This window comes from Patella vulgata, chromosome 1 (assembly GCF_932274485.2).
Source record: "Patella vulgata chromosome 1, xgPatVulg1.2, whole genome shotgun sequence".
Classification (NCBI taxonomy): Eukaryota; Metazoa; Mollusca; class Gastropoda; family Patellidae; genus Patella; species Patella vulgata.
This window is the reverse complement of record NC_065879.2, coordinates 94,194,033-94,215,560: the sequence shown is the minus strand read 5'-3', so window position 1 is coordinate 94,215,560 and position 21,528 is coordinate 94,194,033. Positions and strand designations below refer to the sequence as shown.

Below are 21,528 nucleotides of genomic sequence, written 5' to 3'. Positions count from 1 at the left end.
AGTAAATCATTCAACACTAAAAGTAATCTACAGCGACACTTGAGAATTCATGATGGTGAAAAAGCCTTATAAATGTGATGTTTGTATGAAATCATTCACAGAGAATCATCACCTGCAGAAACATTTGAGAATTCACACTGTAAAAACTAAAACAAAATCAAAAAGTTAGTATTTGTCCTTTTAAATGTGGTATAAGTTATTGTAGTAGTTTATGGTACAAGATTATATGATACATGTTGTAAACATCTGTAGTTAATATGGTAGCATATAATCTTGTACCATAAACTACTACAATAACTTATACCACAAATACTAACATACTGTAGACATGTGATACAATGATATTTGTGTATGCTATATTCATCTGTAGTTAAAGTGAGAATTTCAAATTTTCTAAGAAAGTCAAAACATAATTATTTCTGTCTTTTGCTCAATAGGTTATCAACTCACTATTATACGATCATGGGTATTATTTCCCACCATTAAAAATCTATGACACAGGAAATAACACAATTACCTCCCCTGTTTTGCTATTGACAACATGGGGCAGCCATTTTCCAACGTTGGAATTTGAAGTTAAAAATGATATTTTTGCCAATTTCTCAGCTGGCAATAGCAAATTATAGGATTAATAGGATTATTCTTTAACAAGGTAGGACTGTTTATGGATACCATCTATTTTAAGGCTTTATTTTAATACATTTTAAAAATATAACTTGAAAATTTGAAATTGCAACTTTAATATGGTACAAGATTATTTGATATATGCTGTAGCCATCTGTGTAGTAATTCAGGCAAATTACTGTAGTAATTATCCAATAAAAACATTGAGTGCGATTGGTTTTAATTATCTTATCTACAATGTAAAGCGCCACAGAGCAGCCAGACTGACTGAATGTTCAGACATTAGAAAGCGATTATTATTATTATTATTAATTGCTTGCTATTAGCATTATTTATTACTTTACCTAGATTTTTGAGTAGGCAGCCATAGCGCCGCTGTTCTGGCAAAATTTCCCTGATTCCACACTGTCAATCTGATTCACATCATGGAAGAGTTGTTATGTAAGCCGCGTTCTGAATGATGTGAGGGATTAGCAAATGAAACTGTCTGTTACGGCGAGTTTGTGGCGTGAGGTGCACAGAACTGTGGGTAACCCTCTAGAAACATCAATGCTGATTGCTTAATCAAATGTCTCACATCAAAAGCCGCGCGTATGACCCCTGACGTGACCTATGATGTTAAATATGTCACACGTCATTTCATTTCACAATATTGTGGGGGTTGGATGGCCGAATGGTCAGCACATGGGCGTTGTATCATAAAGTCTGTCATTGAGTGAACTGGCAGGGTTCCGATTCCCCGGTTGTTCGTGGCAAGGAGTAGGGTCGCATGTCCAACCTCGTGGGATTTTTCCAGGTTCTCTGGTTTCCTCCCACTGCTAAAGACCCCTACGCGCAAGCAAATTATTGAAATAAAATTGAGCCATGTGTTAGTCCTGAAATGACCTAGTTTGTGTCAAGTGGACGTTATTAAACCCCATTTCTCTCTCTCTCTCTCTATTTCACAATATTGTTGCTGGACCTTTTTTTCTGTGCAGATAACATGGATATACTGACAATAATAATATGAGTATTTGTATAGCACCAATTCCACACCATTCTCGGTAACCCCACTGGTCTGCTTCCGTTCTACTCCACTAACCCCTGGTGGAGGTACATATTCAAATTACCTGCCCTTGATAAATGTGCTATTTACATCGACCAATCAAAAAAATTGTTAAATACAAATGAAGCTGGCGAAGGGAAGGTAACAAACAAGCCGCCATATTGATGTGAACATAAACAATGAGGCTAAGACTGGCTTTTAAACTGTTTTTTGATTGGCTCATAGAATCAAGCTATGATCAAGGGCAGGTAATTTGAAAATGTGTCTTCCCCATGGATAAATCAAGGGTATAGTGGAGTGGAATGGAATGAGACCACTGGTGATGATTCCACACTTATCCAGATATCATTAATATATTTAAAGTACACTCTATGTGCTTTCTACACATAATTTTAAATTAAATATAACATTTAAATATTTCAAATAAGTTTGGATCTAAACCACTCAATAAAAGTAGCTCTTTTGGTGAACACTTTAAAATCTTTACATTTTGGAAATATCACACAGTTTTCTGTCATCTGCATAGAGGTGATGGATTACATAGAATTACATATAATTGGACCAAGAACGCATCCCTGGGGAACACCAGATGACAACAAAACCTACTTTGTGCAATGAAATGAATTGTATGTGACCTGTGGGATATGAGGCGAACCACAATAACACACAACCATCCAACTCTTAGAGAGTGTCAAATGCAGGCTGAAAAACTTGACGCCCGCATAAATGCATTTTCCGCCAAATCCAGTCTGTGGTCCAAAATATAGCCTCAATATGGTCCAATATAGAATTCCAAACAACCAATAAATTGATATGTCCATGAAGACGGTTTTTGTGCTGTACGGGGAACTGCTATTCTATCCTGTGAATTAAAGAACTTCAAAGTCGTCCAACCTAAATCCCACTCTGTGTCGACCATCCAATCACACTGTGGCTGCTACATCACAAATAATAATCGATGCACGAAAAATGTCTCATGAAATTCCAGACCAAATGTCTTAATCAGTAAAAATTTGCAGTAAACAGTTTTATTAGATTTCAGACACTATTTTGCCAACTGAATGATATATTGATTTTTTTCCCTTTACCCATCAACCCAAACAGTCCGAACGCCACTCACAATGAAGTAATTTGACTGAAATTTTCACTATATTCCCTTTCTATTATCTAGTTTTTAACGATTATAGTTAGAACTGTCAGCTCTGTATCTTTCTATTATCTAGTTTTTAACAATTATAGTGAGAACTGTCAGCTCTGTATCTTTCTATTATCTAGTTTTTAACGATTATAGTGAAAACTGTCAGCTCTGTATCTAAATCTCCCATAATGTATCTGTAATCAGTTTGCTCACTTAAAAATGAAACTACTTTTTGTCATTCGTAGACGAAATGGTCTAATAATATGACTGGTCTTTCTTCTAAATTATGAATTATCGTGTTGGGTAGATCCACAGCTTCCTGCAATATACAACTAATTCTAAATTGTTCCAGAAATGAACAGGGTATAGTGAAGAAAGGCTGTTTTCTTGAATACCCAATCTGGTTAAAACACAGATCCTATTTCGTTTTGTTTTACTTGTCTTTACTACACTTGGATCTGGAAGACTTGTTATTTAACTCGTGTCTGCTTGAAATGAGGGGTCAGCCAATCAAATGGTCTGTCGAATCGAGTGTTTGACGTTTTTTGCCCGGAACTGTGGGTAATCCACTAGTAACATCAATGCTGATTGGTTAATCAAATGTCTGACATCATAGGTCAAAAGTCGGTCTTTTGACCCCTGAAGTGACCTATCGCTATAACTTGTCAGATCTTCATGTATAGTGTAGGCCATCGAAAGTATAAAAAAACGAAACGAAATATAGATCTGTATTTTAATTAGATTGTTGAATACCTGACAACTCATCCCAGATAACTCATTCCAATAAAAGACAACTCATCCCAAGTTAGAAGACAGCTCATAGACAACTCATCCCAACTTATAAGACAACTCATCCCAACTTTAAAAAACCCAATCATTCCACATTACAAATAAATATATTTATTAAATCATTAATATTAGAATTTATTACATCAACAATTTATATAAGAATTTATTACATCAACAATTTATAAAAATAATAATGTTAAATTATTTATTATATCAACAATTTATTAAATAATACATTTTATTATTTATTACATCAACAATTTATTAAATGATACATTTTATTATATCATGATCAACTAATACATTTTTATAAATCTGTTGGATCTGCTGGTCTCTCTTTTTGCTGGAACCGATTGCAGTATCGAAGTAGGTTTGAATAATTGGACCTGGATGCCTCTGGCTCTCTGTTATCCACATGTTCAGATAAGATATTATCAACAATATTTTGTGTGGTTTAGTAAGTATTAATGTCTAATTCAAAAATTGTGAAAACCAGAGAAGGTCCTGTATTATTATCTTGGTACAAGAATCTAGCCTTGTGGAACACCCAATTGAACTGGTATAGGATCTGAATGAAAAACATTAATTGGAAAGCGCCCAATAAATGCTCCATCCCACAGTGTTTATACCCCTGGAGGAGAGGTAATTTGTAGAAGATACAACTCCAGGCGGGGATGCAGCCTTTCGGGGTGTATGTTCAGGCATGTGTGTTTTATACCCGGGTGTTTTCAGTCTCACTCCACCGCTACACATGCACCGGCTCGTCCAGGGGCCGGTAATAATAACAACGCATCGCCAAAAAACTACGAAGAGGGGCTGTGCGGACAAGTGGCATCCATACTGCATTACAGGTGTGGGAGGCTTACCTTCAGGACGATACAGACAAGGACTTTTTATTGACGGGTATCTCCCACGGCGTTGACATTATTGACAAAGATGCCACTCCACAGCTCGTCGAAAATGACAACCACACATCCACAAATATGTGTAGCCCACTGTTTGATTTAGCTACAGATGCCATAGGAAAAGAAATAGACAATGAAAACTATGCTATAGCCGACACCAAACCCACCATAGTGAGTCCGATCGGGGTTATCCCCAAATCCGAGGGCGATGTATGTATTATATACTCTTGTACCATATAACTTAAAACAGACATTTATTTACATCTTGTAGTATTTATATACAGACGACTACAGCATGTATCATATTAACTACTACACAGATGGCTACTGCATGTATCATATAATTTAACTATAACACAGATGGCTACAGCATGGTTGAGTAGAGTACAGTACGGCCGTCACGATGGTTTGACGGGACACGATATTACTGTGTTTTTTATTGTGGAATTCCGTGATTTACCGAGTGAACACCGAGCGAATATCGAGTGACACGATAGCACTGCCTCGGTGTTGGAAACACGGTGTGACTCTGTGTTTTAATTAAACCATGCCTCTGATCGTTTATTTTAGGTGAAGTACATGTAGAGCTATACATTGTTATTATAGATCACTTAATGTGTTGGTAGCTACGTGTGAAGATTGGCGTACGCGTTTCTTTGATCTGTTATATCATGGACAGTATATAGGGTTATATCACAGGGTAATTCTGTTATTTAAACCCGGGCATTGTCATCTTTTAAACAGAAATATGCCTATACCGATACATTATTACTTCATTAATATGTTCGACATTTGTAAGACTTGCATCGATGGACCATTACAAATTCAATCAAATTACTGAAAAATTATAACATGACACCAATATATGCTAGTCTTACCGGGGGCATAGATTTATCCATCTAAATAGTAATTCACATACTGATAAATAGTTCTGGTTTAAATCACAAATGAATTAAAAGCCTTTGTCTCCTGATATGTAATCACACAGTCAGAATTTATCGTCAACAAGTTTATGGAACTTTGCTGAATACATGTACATTGACACGTAATAGTCCGATAATACCTTGCTGACGTTTTCATTTCGGCACCATCGAGTCTGGTGGATGCATACTGTCAATCAAGGTTCCACGATGAGAACTGACACGTGACATGAAAGGAAATCGACTGACAGAACATAGACGCCCCTTTAACAACAAACTATTACCTTGTTGTAGTCTTGTGGTCATGGACAATATGACTTTTATTGTTAATTGTCAATAGTAATAATTACACATTTTCAAAAGACATGTCGATTTCTTTTTGATTATACATGTAGCTTCAGTCCATTCCATAACCTGTATTTATTACTCAAATGGTTTCTTAATTAGCAGAATGTCAAAATAAAGAAAACAAAGTTACACTTAAAATATGACTACGGTAACCAAGAAGTTATTCGTCGCGATTTCACGGGGTTGTTAGGATTCGACCTGACATCCACCCAATCCGCTACATGTAATACCAATTTGTAACGAGTAATTGTGATTACTCTGTTACGGTAAAACTCGTATTTTTTTTTTTAAATCGGTACAGACTTAAGGTTCACGCATGCAGAGCGGCCTATGAACAAAATGATGTTTAGTCATTTGCAGTTGACATATTCTGCCTTACACCGGTGGTAATCATTTCATTATATTGTGCACAAACGTCATTCCTTAAATGCTTTCTAGATTAATTAATTTTATAACTATTGAAGAGGACCAGTTGGTTGTTTATATTGTTTTATTTACCTAACGATCAACTAGCTTGACTGGCCGTCACGACAGAGATTAGTTCAAGTTCAAGTTCTTTATTCCTTTAAGTCAAAGACTCATCAGGTATAACATACAGTACAAACAAATAAATAAATACAATTACAATATGTACAAACACAATATCAAACACATATATAGTTCACCGATGTTTTTGTAATAAAGAACAATAGTATTGTTTGTTGATTACCGTTATGATTTTAGACAAAATGATAAGTTCACCAATGTTTTTGTAATAAAGTAGACCCGTATTGTTTGCTGATTGACTTTATCCCATGATTTAAAAAATTGGCGATGGTTAATATTGGGTCAACAATAATTCCTTAAATTGCGCCGGAGCCCCTTTTACATAAACGGAATTCACATTTTATAAGACGGCAATTATTCGTACATGTATGTAGGGCCAAAAGGTCATTTCTTAAATAGTACGAACCTCCTTTTAACACTCCCTTTAACAAGATAAATTGGAATGATGTGTTTCGGCATGATAAATAATGTTAAAACTAATCGTTAATCTATTTTCCGTACATGAAACTAAAGAACTCCAAATATAAGGAAACATTGTCGTGAATTTATCAGTTAGATTTTCGGCTGATATCTTTTACCGCTTACATAATGTACATTATTAAAAATTTACGCAATATGTAAAAAGTATTTACCTTACCTTATACTCATATTGTAGATGTTAAATATCGTTAATAATTATCACAGACAAATATAAAAATAATACCAATCCAAATTAATATCCTTTTGCATATAAACTTGCATATATAATCAACTTGGAATACCAAAATTTAAATCGTAACGCATTGTGGTATAAACGGTATCATTAATTATAAAATAACCCATAAGTCAATGGACCTGTTGTAAGGTGAACACTGCATGGTTTCTGGCAACTTTGGGTCTTTGCGGCATAATGTAGTCTTAACCAATAAAAACAACAAAGTGGCTACGTGCGATTTTATTCTTTGATCTTTGATCAAAGGGACATTTCTGTTATTCAAACCAATCTGCACGAGAATGACAACATACAAGTTGACAGTTATCATTGATTTGGGGTTCATGTGGAATAGATTCTTCCATCGAAATACAGTTATTCTTTTCTAAAATAAAACAAGTGCCTTGGATTTTTGCGTGGATTTGATAGCGGTTATAATTAACTAATATTCTCTTACATCGGAGACTTGTGTCGCGTTCATTTCATTTTTAAGGTAAGTACGAACTTATGTCTGATTTGAAAGTGCTTTCGAATCCCGTTGCAAGTTCTATATGTCTTATTTCTATTTGTAAGACCGATAACCAAATTACCTTTATAGTTTGCAATTTAAAAGTACATACAGTAAATATGCAAAACAATTTGAACACAGCATAAATATCTAAACTGTGTAATACATGTATAGTCTTATGCATAAGTGTCCTTCAAAGTGTACTAGACATGCAGCTTTACATGACTGTTTGAAAAATTAACCGCATATATCGTGCAGAATATGTGAACACGCATGTTCTCACTATACAACGTGACCTAATGCGTCCGTATTATTAACGAAAATATTCAACATTCATAACATCGTGGCTGTATATCGTTTTGACATCGATTGTTTATGACAAATAAATACCGTTAATTTTGCATGTAAAATTACACCGAGGCTTATTGTGTCACACGACTATCGTGGCACACGATAGCGACTGCTACACCGAGTTATTTATCGTGGCAATTTTCAACAAAAAACGACACGATAATCGTGTTTCATCAAAGCGTCGCGGCGGGCGTACTGTATGTATCATATAATCTTGTACCACATTAACCACTACAATAACTTATTCATAAACTTAAAACCTTTGAAATTTCAAATTCTAACTTCCTGATTTTATATTACTTTTTACAATTTCATTACGGTTTATCTTCAGTATGAATTTGAAGGTGTGTTTGTAGACTACTACGCGGAATAAATGATTTGCCACAATGCTGACCAGTATGAATCCTGGCGTGTTTTTGTAGAGTACTACTTTCCGTGAATGATTTACTACAAACATCACAATGATAAGGTTTTTCACCAGTATGAATTCTAATGTGGGAACGTAGATTAATATTCTGTGTAAATGATTTACTACAAACATCACATTTATAAGGTTTATCACCAGTATGAATCCTGGTGTGTTTTTGAAGAGTACTGCTTTCAGTAAATGATTTACTACAAACATCACATTTATAAGGCTTTTCACCAGTATGAATTCTGATATGGCTCTGTAGTTGATTACTATCCGTAAATGATTTACCACAAACATCACATTTATAAGGTTTTATCCCAGTATGTATTCTCATGTGCTTCTGTAGATTACCAATAGCAGAAAATGTTTTACTACAAACATCACATTTATAAGGTTTTTCACCAGTATGAATTCTGATATGTCTCTTTAGTTGACTACTGCTAGTGAATGATTTACTACAAACATCACATTTATAAGGCTTGTCACCAGTATGAATTCTAATGTGTGTTTGTAGACCACTATTTTCGGTGAATGATTTACTACAAACATCACATTTATAAGGTTTTTCACCTGTATGAGTTCTGATGTGTGACTGTAGACGGCTATTTTTAGAAAATGATTTACTACAAACATAACAATTATACGGTTTTTCTATAGTATGAATTCTCCTGTGTTGTTGTAGACAATTATTCGTACTAAAAGACATATTACATATATCACATTTACCATGTTGTAAAACAGAATCCTCTTCACTAACATGTATTTCACAGTGTTTTTCTAAATCAGTGTAAGATTTAAATTCTTCATCACATAAATTACACTGATAAACAGTTTCAATATCTTCAGTTTTCTCTCCTTTAACATGACAATATTCATCCACATCATCAGTTTTCTCTTCTTTAACATGTATTTTACTGTGTTTTTCTAAATCATCATATTCTAGAAAAATCTCATTACATATAACACACTGATGAAATGTTTTAACTTCATTAGTTTCCTGTAATATTTAAAATAAGAACAAATTGAACATTATGGATATTTTAGAAAATCAAAATACAATGAATTTTGCAACAGATTCACACAAATTTGAAATAAATCTGTTTAAAATGGTAGACTATATCGCATTCAGAAGGTTTTCCGTGAAGTGGTTTTAACTTCAGAATGGAAAGGTTGCGGGGTGCTTAATATCCATAGTGTTTGTCCTCTCATGAAACCAATGTTTTATACCAATTTGAAAAGATCCGTTAAAAATCTGTGGCCTCTTTCATATTCACAAAGTGTTTTGCTAAAGGGGTATAACTCATGGACCCCTGGGTTGCTGAACAATTTCCAAGCAGTTTTATATGTACATGTAGATGGTATACACTTCAACTATTTTAGCCTAGTTGAGGGGGCGTGGCATTTAGGCCGTGTCTGTTAGGGGTACATCACCACACAAATCGCCTGGCATTGATCATTCTTGCCTCCTGTGGTGTTCCTGAACAACTTCCAAGCAGTTTTAGGTGGTACAGATTTCAGTAAATCTACCCTAGCCTAGCTGTGGTCTGACAATTACATAACTAGAAATGTCAGTCAGAGTGTTTTTGTAATACTTGAATGTACATCAAGAATTCATGTCCCGAATCACAGCCCTCAACGCCACAACCACCACCACCACCAGATACATTCTGATGATACCAGATATGCAATACAAAGATACCGTATAGGTGAAAATTGGTACACTTTTCAGCTGACCCCCCCCCCCACCAGACTTCCGCTCTAGAAAAGCCTTATTTTCATATTGTAGCGTAATAGGGACTAGTTCAGCCCTGAACATAGTTCTCATTACACTCGCTCTGTACGTTCAGGGATCGCTTACCTCGCTAGAACCAGTATGTGCGACACATATGCGTTAAAAATATGTCTCCTTCTACTAAACGGCTTAGTGGCAGAAGCCATTAAAATCTAAATATAGGGTAACGCACAAATTTACGTTCTGGACCATATATGACGAAACAAATTTAGGTAAGCAGGGGGACAAAATTGAAATCTTTAAAGTATTTTTAACAGCATGTTGTGTCGCACATACTGGTTCTAGCGAGGTAAGTAAGGTCTTATTTTCTCACTAAAATTTGGGGTTTCAGCTCACATGACTTTAACATGAAATCTGACAGACAGCGGCTAAAATACAGCCCACTTCAATCTACGATTATTAATTACTATTTTACTTATATGTATTACTAGCAATTGTATTGTGATAGCTTAGTATTAATCTCAATGTCTGCAAAGATTCAAGCTAAAAAATTATTGTAATGTAAGCAAAATCATCGTTTATGTACAGGAGACGCTAGCGGGAAAATAGCACCCTGGCGTCACGTGGCCGGGAATTTTCCATCAACGCGAATTGTTAACAACCCACTTTATTGGTGAATCCACACTTTAGTTTCCGGGGGGATTTCAACATAGAGCCAATCAAACAATAAATAATATTTTTGTGATTATTATATTGCGTGATACCCCGAGATAGGACAATTATCGCCGTAGAAAATGAGATTTATCTCATTTGCTGACTGAAATTTTCTAAATTTTGACTAAATATATCCTACATTTTTTGTGGTATCATCCAGATTATAAATATTTGACATATCATCATTCAAATTATTACGATTTTAATAAATCTTAGTTGACTATAACATGCTGATTTCAGTTTTGAAATTGGTACTGGCGATTCTGAAGGGAAAATACCGCTTATGATGTCGCTCAGACATGATTGAAAAGTACTTATTTTGGTGCCATGCAACGCATTGACTGAAATAGAGCATTTTGATTACGTTATTGACGTCGATCTCAGATTTTTTGAATTCCATAACTTAATTAGAATATTTTGATGAAATAAAAAATTTTGGGTAGCATATTATGTATATTTTCACAAAATATTTTCTAAAAAATTTTTTCTGTCTTTTAAAACTTTGATCTGAAACCATTACTAAAATGCATAGGCGTACGAGCCAGGGGGGCAGCTGCCCCCCTAACTTTCAGGCAAGCTGACTTTTCGGGCAGACGGGTAAAGTGAACAAAAATTTTTATTTCATCTATTTGGCAAAATAAAGTTCCCGAAATCTAATAAAACACTAATTTTACGGGCTGGAATAGCAGTAAAACACATTTGCGACCGTCAAATATTCCAAAAATTTTGGAGGGGTCCATACAAGGTCAGCTCCGCTTCTTCGCCTCTCGAAGAAAACAGGCGCCACTGTCTGTAAACCTGAAATTATTTCGGGCATTTCTAGTTTTGCTTACTGTCATCGATCCCTAATAAAACACTAATTTTACTTTTCTTATAAATGAATACAACGAATTTGTACTGAGTTGACTATGGATTAAAACATTTTGTCTAGAGCCACTCTTCTTTGTGCGACATTTTTCTGGCATCGATTATTATTTGTGAATGCAATTGCAACAGTCTGATTGGATGGTTGGAATTCAGAATGGGATTTTGGTTACAAAATCATTGGATACTTTTGGAGCTGCTTACACGGGCTAGAATAGCAGAAAACGCATTTGCGGTGGTTAAATTTTCAAAATTTAATTTTCATTCTGGAGGGTGAGGCCCCCATACCCCGAGACGATTGATTGGTTGTTTGGAATTCGGGTCAGCCAGGTAGGCTATATTGGACCGAATCGAAGTTGCTGTATTCACAGGCTGGAATAACAGGAAAACGCGTTTGAGGCAGTTAAATTTTCTCCCAACGGTTGATCTTTTGATTGGAATTCGAGTCAGCCATTGTAATTAGGCAATATTAGACCACATTGAAGATGCTTGTTCACGGGCTGAAATAGCAGGAAAACGTGTTTGCAGCCGTCAAATATTCCAAAATTGTCTTGGGGGGGGGGGGGCATACAAGGTAAGCTCCGCTTCTTCGCCTCTTGAGGAAGACCGGCACCGAAATTTTTTCGGGCATTTCGGGTTGTGCCCCCCTAACTGTCATCGAGCCTGTACGCCTATGCTAAAATGTTCCTTTACATTGTTCAGGTGTTCACAGAGACTGACGCATGACTGCTTAGCAGTAAAAAGTTGCCAAAAAAATTGACTTTTTCGACAAGGATTTAACAGAGCGGTACCTGAACTTATAGGTAGATATACAAAAGCTTTTTTAAATTTTTGAATCTGACTAAAATTGAATATTTACTAGTTTTCTAACAAATCAATTAAGAATTAAGAATGTTATTGCACTTTTATGACCCAAAATTGATCGATGTCAGTATACACTTATTTTTTGAAATTTGCAAAAAGTGACCAAAGACAATTTCTCAGCAACCATTCAAGATATAGGCATCAAATTTTCAGGAAACATCCATTAACTATTTATTGGAATTTCTAAATTTGGGCTATATAATTTATTTCCTTTGATATAGGGGTCTTTCGAAACTGAACTAAATAGGGACAGACAGGAAAGGATAGACGACAGAGTCTGATAACAAACCGTTACTAAAGGAACTACTTTTCAGTATGCAAAGAAAACATTAGATGAAGAATGGTGTCCTGGTCAATGAAGTGTGATATCGCCTACAACTTACCATTATGAGACGAGATGTGTGACAGCATTAAAGAAAACCCGCCTTCCTTCGCTATCCCACGTTCACTTCCGAAAAAACATGGAGATAGTTGTATACGGACAAAAGATGTGGATCTATCCCACACGAATAACTCATAATTTTTCACCCACTTTTTATGTATTTTGCACCCTTTTTTATGTAAAGTATATTTCAAGCATAATGTATAAGCCATACAGTATGCTATGGGGGACATTTTGCCCAGGCAGCAGCACTATGGCCTACTCTTATATCAAATTCCAAATGCCAAGGGATCTGTTTACGTACATGCCAATATGTACATGGGGCCTTTTTCTTCTGTCCCATCCACAGGCTATGCATTGTCCCTTGCAAGGCTCTCTGTCCTGCACCACTGACAGGGAGGAATTGTTATTATGACACAATAAATACAGTTAAATGTCGCTTAAAAATATATTTCTAAAAATTGTAACAGGCTATCCTAGGCAAACAAAATAATATGTCAAACATTAACTGGCAAAATTTTTCACCAATGGATTTGACTAATTTCATTTTCTAATCCAGTGTCCCAAATATGAACAACTGCAATACTATCCACCCTTATCTTGTCCATTAACTTTTGAACTTGTGAAGCTATCAACTGAAGTCACCAGGGGAGAGCCACCAAGTACCTACAACTAACCCCAACACAGATACATGCCAATTTGATCTTCACTTTAGGGGATGATGCCCTTTCCTTTTCTAAAGTAAAGAGGGGGTGGGGGTGGATGGCCAAAGGGTTACCACGGGCGTGCTGTTTCATAAGGTCTGTCACTAAGTCAATTGGCATGGTTTCGAATCCCCAGTTGTACGTGACAAGGAGTAGGGTCGCCTGTCCAACCTCATGGGTTTTCTCCTGGTTCTCCGGTTTCTTCTCACTGCTAAAGACCCCTCCACGCAAGCGAATTGTTGAAATAAAATTGAACCGTATGTTAGTCCCAACATGTCTTAGTTTTTGTCGAGTGGATGTTAAACCCCATTTCTCTCTCCCTCCCTCCCTCTACCTCTCTTCCTCTTACCCGAGGTGTATGGAGGATTGACCACTTGACATATTGCCAGTATTCTGTGCATCTCTCATGAGAGAGTTAAGCATATTATCGCGGAGTTAAGAAGAGCAAAATAGTTACTGCAAGATGGGTGCCAAAGGTCTTGACTGTGGATCATGTTCTTAATTCAAGATACATTATGGGAGATTAGATCAAGAGCTGGCAGTTCTCACTATAATAGTTAGATAATATATAATGTAAAGGGGGTATGTTGAAAATTTCAATCAAATTACTTCACTCTAAGCCAAGAAATACTCACTTTAAAAACCCTGTAGCCTTGATTGTCATTGTTGCCGGTGTGACGAAAATAAAAAAGGTCTCGATTATCCATTTTTGCGTTCAATCATCAATGACTGTGGAACGGTAGATCGGATTCAAATCCAATGAAAATCAGAAGCATCAGATGGCACCAAGAGTTGATCATGTTAATTACTGTCTAATTAATAATTTAGATCAAATTTCAGACCTAAAGAAAGACCTGCAATTGTCAAATTTAGCTCTTGCATAATGTAGGTTTAAACAATTTCAAAGTTTACAATCGGTTAACAACCGAAATCCCACCCTATGCCGAGCTGAATTTCAACCATCCAATCAGCTTGTTGCTGCTGTATCTACAAATAATAATTGATGCCCAAAATATGTCGCACAAAGTAGAGTGGCTCCAGATAAAATGTTTTAATCCATAGTCAATTCAGTACAAACTTGCAGTATTCAATAGTCTTTGGATGGGACAGAAGAAAAACAAGGTCCCATTGGCATGTACGTAAACAGAAATGAAATGAAATGAAGTTTAACGTCCTACTGTTCTGCTCCTAACCTGGGCTAATGAAGAAGGGCATACGCCATACAGTGTGCTATGAGGGAAATTTTGCCCGGACAGCGGCACTACGGCCTACTCTTATATCGAATTCCAACTGCCAAGGGATCTTTTACGTGCATTCCAATGTGTACACGGGACCTCGGTTTTTCGTCCCATCCGAATGACTAGACAGCTTTCCTTGTCAGGCTCTCCGTCCTGCATCACTGACAAGGGGAAACCACGCCGGAAAATCTGGATGAACTTTCTCGGCCAATGCAGGGATCGAACACCCGACCTCCAGGCTAGCGAGCTAGCGTCTTACGCAGTACGTAAACAGATCCCTTGGCATTTGGAATTTGATATAAGAGTAGGCCATAGTGCTGCTGCCTGGGCAAAATTTCCCTCATAGCACACTGTATGGCGTATACATTATACATTATGCTTGAAATATACTATACATAAAAAAGGGTGAAAAATACATAAAAAGTGGATGAAAATTTATGAGTTATTCGTGTGGGATAGATCCACATCTTTTGTCAATATACAACTATCTCCATGGTGTTCCGGAAATGAGCCGAGGATTGCGAAGGAAGGCGGTTTTCTTTAATGCTGTCACACATCTCGTCTCATAATGGTAAGTTGTCGGCGAAATCACACTTCACTGAGCTGGACACCATTCTTCAGCTAATGTTTTCTTTGTATACTGAATTGTAGTTCCTTTAGTAACGGCTTGTTATCAGACTCTGTCCGCTATCCGTCCCTGTCTGTCCCTATTTTTTTAGTTCAGTTTAGAAAGACCCTAATCCAACAATAGGGTGACCCATGTACTCACAGAAATACAGTCCACCGCTGATAGTTCGAGACTACCACTGAAGCGTGCACATTCGCCGTGCCGAGACCAACTTTCTGCCAGTGTGATACTATAAATAGCCATGGCACGTGCAATTCTCTACAAATCTATCAACTATTACAGCCGTAAAAAATTTATTGTTGACGATTTTGAATAGCAGTAAAATTAAGCTTCTTGGTTATTACAGCAGATTTAGAAATTACGTTTGTTTCATTTTTTAAATCGCTTTATCATTAACTGTACCGTTAAGAGCGGCATCTTTTGGTTTAGTACAAATAATATCTCTGAATCACTCGGGTTAGACAGGAACATGATACTAGCAGTAGTTTCATTTTACTTTTACAAGCTTCTTAAAACGATTGTTGAGCTACCTAACGTGCTTATTTCTAAATTCAATTTCTTGTTCTAGCTTTCTGTTATGTTCCGTAAAAAAGTAGTCTTGATTATCCCGACCTGTCAATCAGACGTAGAATGGTCGATAGACTGGTTAAGCGAGACTAATTTCAAAACAAGGGCACGTAACCTATCTTTTACTCAAAAGTGTCTGGATGTTATGGACGACTCTTGGAACCAGTTTTCAGTCTATTATTTATACATGATTAATGGTCATAGCTTATTAAGTACAACATGATCGTTTATTTAGTGACTATAATTGTGTGAAACTGATTTAAGGCTTGGCATATATATAAATATTGTGGCGTAATTGTCGAGATAAATGGAGATATTTATTTATGGTGGGTCACCCTACCAACAAGTTAGATGTTACTCTTTGATATTCTGAAGACGTAACATCTAACATCCGAACAGTCAAAACCTTGTCGCAAAGGTTGATAACTAGTTTACTTCTTTCAGCGTACGGCTAAACTCCCAATTTTCAGTTATCTGCTCCACTAACACATTCAACTTACATATCATATCCATCTATGTTCCGAAAAATATTTTTTGCTGTCTATTTTAAGAGATTTCACAAAAATCTTCGCCTACACACAACAAAACACGGTGAAACAGGAAATGACCTACATTGGTCAAAGTTGAAATCTGGCATGGTGCATTCTTTAAACCAAACGAAATCATGAGACTATAATTTGAAGGCGATCATTTTAAATTTATTTTTAGTGATGGTCCGATTATCGGTTTCACTATTCAGTAGCCTAATTGGCCGATGAGTGGCCTATCAGAAGAAATTTTACCGATATTTGCATAGCCGATATCTGTTCAAAATGACTCGGCAGCCAATAAATCTTTTCATAGAATATTATTCAAATTGTGAACAAAGCATTCTTTTTAGTCTCTTACTTAAAATGGCACTCGGCCCTTTTATTTTAGTTGCCGTGTGTGTGATACAAGACTCAATGCTTTATTATAGATATTTTCAACGATAGAAAAAGCGGGAAAATGTCACGTGACATTGACAAGACAGAAGCAATCATAATCAACCAGTAGCGATGAAACATTCTACAAATGCCGACAAATTTAAGGATTTATATTGTAATGAACATTTAATAACATTTTATAAATAATAAGCTCAAGCATACCGCCTATGCTAGAATTTACCACGGCATAACGGCAAAAATGTCGTAAAAAGTAAAAGCTGAAGCAAACACGGACTGTCACAGTAATAAAAATTGCTCAAATTGCGCCGTTTTCCACGTGTACACGTATCAAAAAGTTATGCCTTTTATATACATGTAGACGTATGAAATGCATAGGTAATAACTTTTCAATATATCATACAGTCGTCCAGGGGCGGCTGGGCTTGGGATTAGGTCAATAATTCAGAAATGCAAGATTTAGTTGTAAATAGTGTCCCAAGCATACCCTTAATAGTTCATTTTTTCATAAGAATGCTCACTTTCTAAAATAGTGCCCTTATTATAGAAGGTTATGACATGATGGCAACCATTGGGAACACGAATAACTAAAGGATCGAAAGGAAAAAAAATTCGATGACTTTATTACTCCAAGAGGAATCTGTAAATTTTATACTGATGACAGTACCACCAAACGCAATTAGAACCAGATTAATTGACACAGAAAACCATTGCACGGACCGTTTGTCTATCTACAAATATAAAAATTGCATGTTCAGTGACGAAAAATGACAACAGTACATAATTTGTTAAATATGAAGAAAGGCAGCCGTGCCTTATAATTGTCAGCTAATTTTTATTACGGCATTTATAAATTTTTGGTGCCGTTGGAAGTTGTTCAGGAACACCACAGGAGGCAAGAATGACCACTGCCAGACGATTTGTACGGTGGGTTACCCCTAACAGACACGGCCTAAGTGTCACGCCCCGCAACTAGGCTAGATTAGATGAAGTGTATACCATCTACATGTACATATAAAACACAGGGGTCCATGAGTTATGCCCCTTTAGCCAAAAACTTTGTGAATATGAAAGAGGCCACAGATTTTTAACAGATCTTTTCAAATTTGGTATAAAACGTTGGTTTCATGAGAGGACAAATACTATGGATATTGAGCACCCCGCAACTTTTCCATTCTGAAGTTAACCCCTTTACGGAAAACCTTCTGAATGCGATATAGTGTACCATTTTTAACAGATTTATTTCAAATTTCTGTGAATTTATGTGAAGCACTGGAACAATAAGAGTATGTGTTCTATTGATTTTCCCTGTTCTCTGTCAATCTGTTGCAAAATTAATTGTATTTTGATTTTATAAAAAATCCATTATGTTCAATTTGTTCTTATTTTATATATTACAGGAAACTAATGATGTTAAAACCTTTCATCAGTGTGTTGTATGTGATGAAATTTTTCAACAATATGATGATTTAGAAAAACACAGTAAAATACATGTTAAAAATGAGAAAACTGATGATATAGATGAATATTGTCATGTTAAAGAAGAGAAAACTGGTGATATAGATGAATATTGTCATATTAAAGAAGAGAAAACCGATGATGTAGATAGATATTGTCATGTTCAATTTAAAGAAGAGAAAACGGAAGATATTGAAACATGCTATCAGTGTAATTTATGTGATGAGGAATTTAAATCTGACATTGATTTAGAAAAACACTGTGAAATACATGTTAAAGATGAGAAATCTGTTTTACAACATGGTAAATGTGATATTTGTAATATTTCGTTTAGTACGAATAATTGTCTACAAGCACACATTAGAATTCATACTATAGAAAAACCTTATAATTGTTATGTTTGTAGTAAATCATTTTCTAACAATAGCCATCTACAGTCACACATCAGAACTCATACAGGTGAAAAACCCTATAAATGTGATGTTTGTAGTAAATCATTCACCGAAAATAGTGCTCTACAAACACACATTAGAATTCATACTGGTGAAAAACCTTATAAATGTGATGTTTGCAGTAAATCATTTAGACAGATTAGTAGTCAACAGTCACACATGAGAATACATACAGGTGAGAAGCCTTATAAATGTGATGTTTGTAGTAAATCATTCACAGGCAGCAGTCAACTTCAGAGACACGTCAGAATTCATACTGGTGAAAAACCTTATAAATGTGATGTCTGTAGTAAATCATTTACTGAAAGCAGTACTCTTCAAAAACACACCAGGATTCATACTGGTGAAAGACCTTATAAATGTGATGTTTGTAGTAAATCATTTACTACTAATGGTCATCTACAGAGACATATCAAAATTCATACTGGTGATAAACCTTATAAATGTGATGTTTGTAGTAAATCATTTACTGATAATACTTATCTACAGAGTCACATCAGAATTCATACTGACGAAAAACCTTATAAATGTGATGTTTGTGGTAAATCATACACTAATACTAGTAATCTACAGAGACATGTAAGAATTCATATTGGAGAAAAACCTTGTTTGTAGTAAATCATACTCTACAGAAACACACCAGGATTCATACAAACAGACCTTCAAATTTATACTGAAGAAAAACCATAATGAAATATTTAGTCACACTGACAATTTACATAGTAAAAAGTAATATAAAATCAGGAAGTTAAAATTTTAACTTTCAAAGTTTTTAAGGTTATGTATAAGTTATTGTAGTGGTTAATATGTGTAGGATAAAGCACGAGACTGAGGTTATGCTGGGGAAAGAAAGACTGAAGAAAATAACCCGAGAGAAAGAAAAACCGAGGCCGGCAGGCCTAGGATTTTCTGTCGCGGGTTTTTCCTGAAGTCTTTCTTCCCCAGCATAACCGAAGTCGAGGACTTTATCTTGCTTATAAACTGTCTATGTTTACATGTACACAAGATGAGAATATCCCAGAATTCCCATAAGAAAAAACTTATATCATGTTTTCTTATGGAAAAAAAACCTTACCTTGAAAGAATAACCCGTTACTGGTTTAAAGCAAAACTTTCAGAAGAATAACCCCAAATTTCCCTGTATATATCCAAAGCCGCCCCCGACTTTCAGACCGTAAGTTATTCCGGGCATAGAATATACCCCAAGGCGTGCTACATGCTGTATTCATCTGTATAGTAGTTAATGTGGTACCATATTATATGATATATACTGTAGCCATACTGTAGCCATCTGTAGTTAAAGGGTGATTCCCGAATTTCATAGAGCCTAAGATATAACATTCCGTGTATGTATGAAATTTAAATGTCAAAATATAGAGGAATAGTGTATTTACCTATAAGATACATTCTGTATTCACCTGTATATAAATACCACAAGATGTAAATAAATCTCTGTTTTAAGTTATTTTGTACTGATTCATTAACTGGTCTGAGAATTTGAGTCAGTTAAAACAACTGTCAATCAGTTTTAGAAGCTGCATTAGTTCAGTGAGTAAGCTGTCGGCTCGCTTACGTGGAGGTCCAAGTGTTGGCAGAGAAAGGTCATTAGGATTGGGGGGGGGGGGAGTGGATGGCTGAATGGTTAGCGTCTGCGCTCTGTATCATAACGTCAGTCATTGAGTCAACTGGCGTGGTTTCGATTCCCCGGTTGTACATGACTAGTAGTAGGGTCGCCTGTCTAATCTCGCGGGTTTTCTCTGGGTCCTCCGGTTTCCTCCCACTGCTAAAGACCCCTACACGCAAGCAAATTATTGAAATAAAATTAAACCATGTTAGTCCCAAAATGCCCTAGTTAAACCCCATTTCTCTCTCTCTCAACAGGATTTTCTGGCATACTTTGCCCTTGTTATTGGTGCAGCACGGCAGACATGGCAAAGGACAACGTATAATCGTTCGGATGGAACTATTCAAAACAACAGTAGGTCGTAGCACCGGTCTCCGGCCAAAATTACACTCGTAGCACACTGCTTGGCATATGCTCGTCTTCATTAGCCCAGTCACAGCAGAAAAAGTAGGATATTAAACCTTATTTCTTTTCATCCATGAGTGTCAATTTTACTGGTGAAATATTGAGACAGTTGTGTGCTTTGAAAGAAATTTTTCCCCGGCCTACTGTTGAAGGGGGTCAAATGCCGGGGCTAAAATGACCACACACAAGGGTTCATTCCTTGAAAATACTTTATTAACTATAAAAAGAAAACCCCTAAAGAGGGGTTTTATAATAACTACCAATTGATATAAAGGTGAAATACCTTTAAACGTTGGAACACTGATAAATAAACTGTCAAACCACTATTGAAGAAGCTTCAATATTTACATCTAGCAACACTTGTATACTAATAAATACGCAATACCAGTTAACAACCTTTATATAACTAAGGAGAGGAAAAGTGTCTTCCTTTGCATTTAAAAACTATAGGACGAATGTCTCCAAGGAAACTTTCATACAACTAGACATATAGAAAAGGTTAAAGTTGAAGATATGGTGAGTGGAACTCACTACAGACCAGGTACAGAGTGGATAGTATAGAATAGGTTTAAAGGGATAGTACAACCACTATTAGTTTATATTAAGTGCAGATTAAAATGACTAAAAACCAACTATATATACTATTCAAAAAAAGTAGGGGATATTTGATTTTTAAGTGTTATTAAAGTCACCTAA

General features: G+C 35.9%; 2 protein-coding genes across 2 annotated transcripts; one reads left to right on the top strand and one right to left on the bottom strand.

The window, feature by feature from the left end:
* Window positions 1-7,110: 7,110 nt before the first annotated feature.
* LOC126818453 (zinc finger protein 239-like) lies at window positions 7,111-12,894 on the bottom strand. Its single transcript, XM_050545880.2, has 2 exons — window positions 12,835-12,894; window positions 7,111-9,274 (listed from the first exon to the last, which is right to left on the bottom strand). The coding sequence occupies exons 1-2, from the start codon at window positions 12,835-12,837 to the stop codon at window positions 8,180-8,182; spliced, it is 1,098 nt and encodes a 365-aa protein (XP_050401837.1). The 5' UTR covers window positions 12,838-12,894; the 3' UTR covers window positions 7,111-8,179.
* A 4,364-nt stretch (window positions 12,895-17,258) lies between these two features.
* LOC126818359 (zinc finger protein 239-like) lies at window positions 17,259-20,259 on the top strand. The gene is made up of 2 exons (XM_056101095.1): window positions 17,259-17,271; window positions 18,304-20,259. The coding sequence occupies exons 1-2, from the start codon at window positions 17,259-17,261 to the stop codon at window positions 19,416-19,418; spliced, it is 1,128 nt and encodes a 375-aa protein (XP_055957070.1). The 3' UTR covers window positions 19,419-20,259.
* Window positions 20,260-21,528: the final 1,269 nt, after the last annotated feature.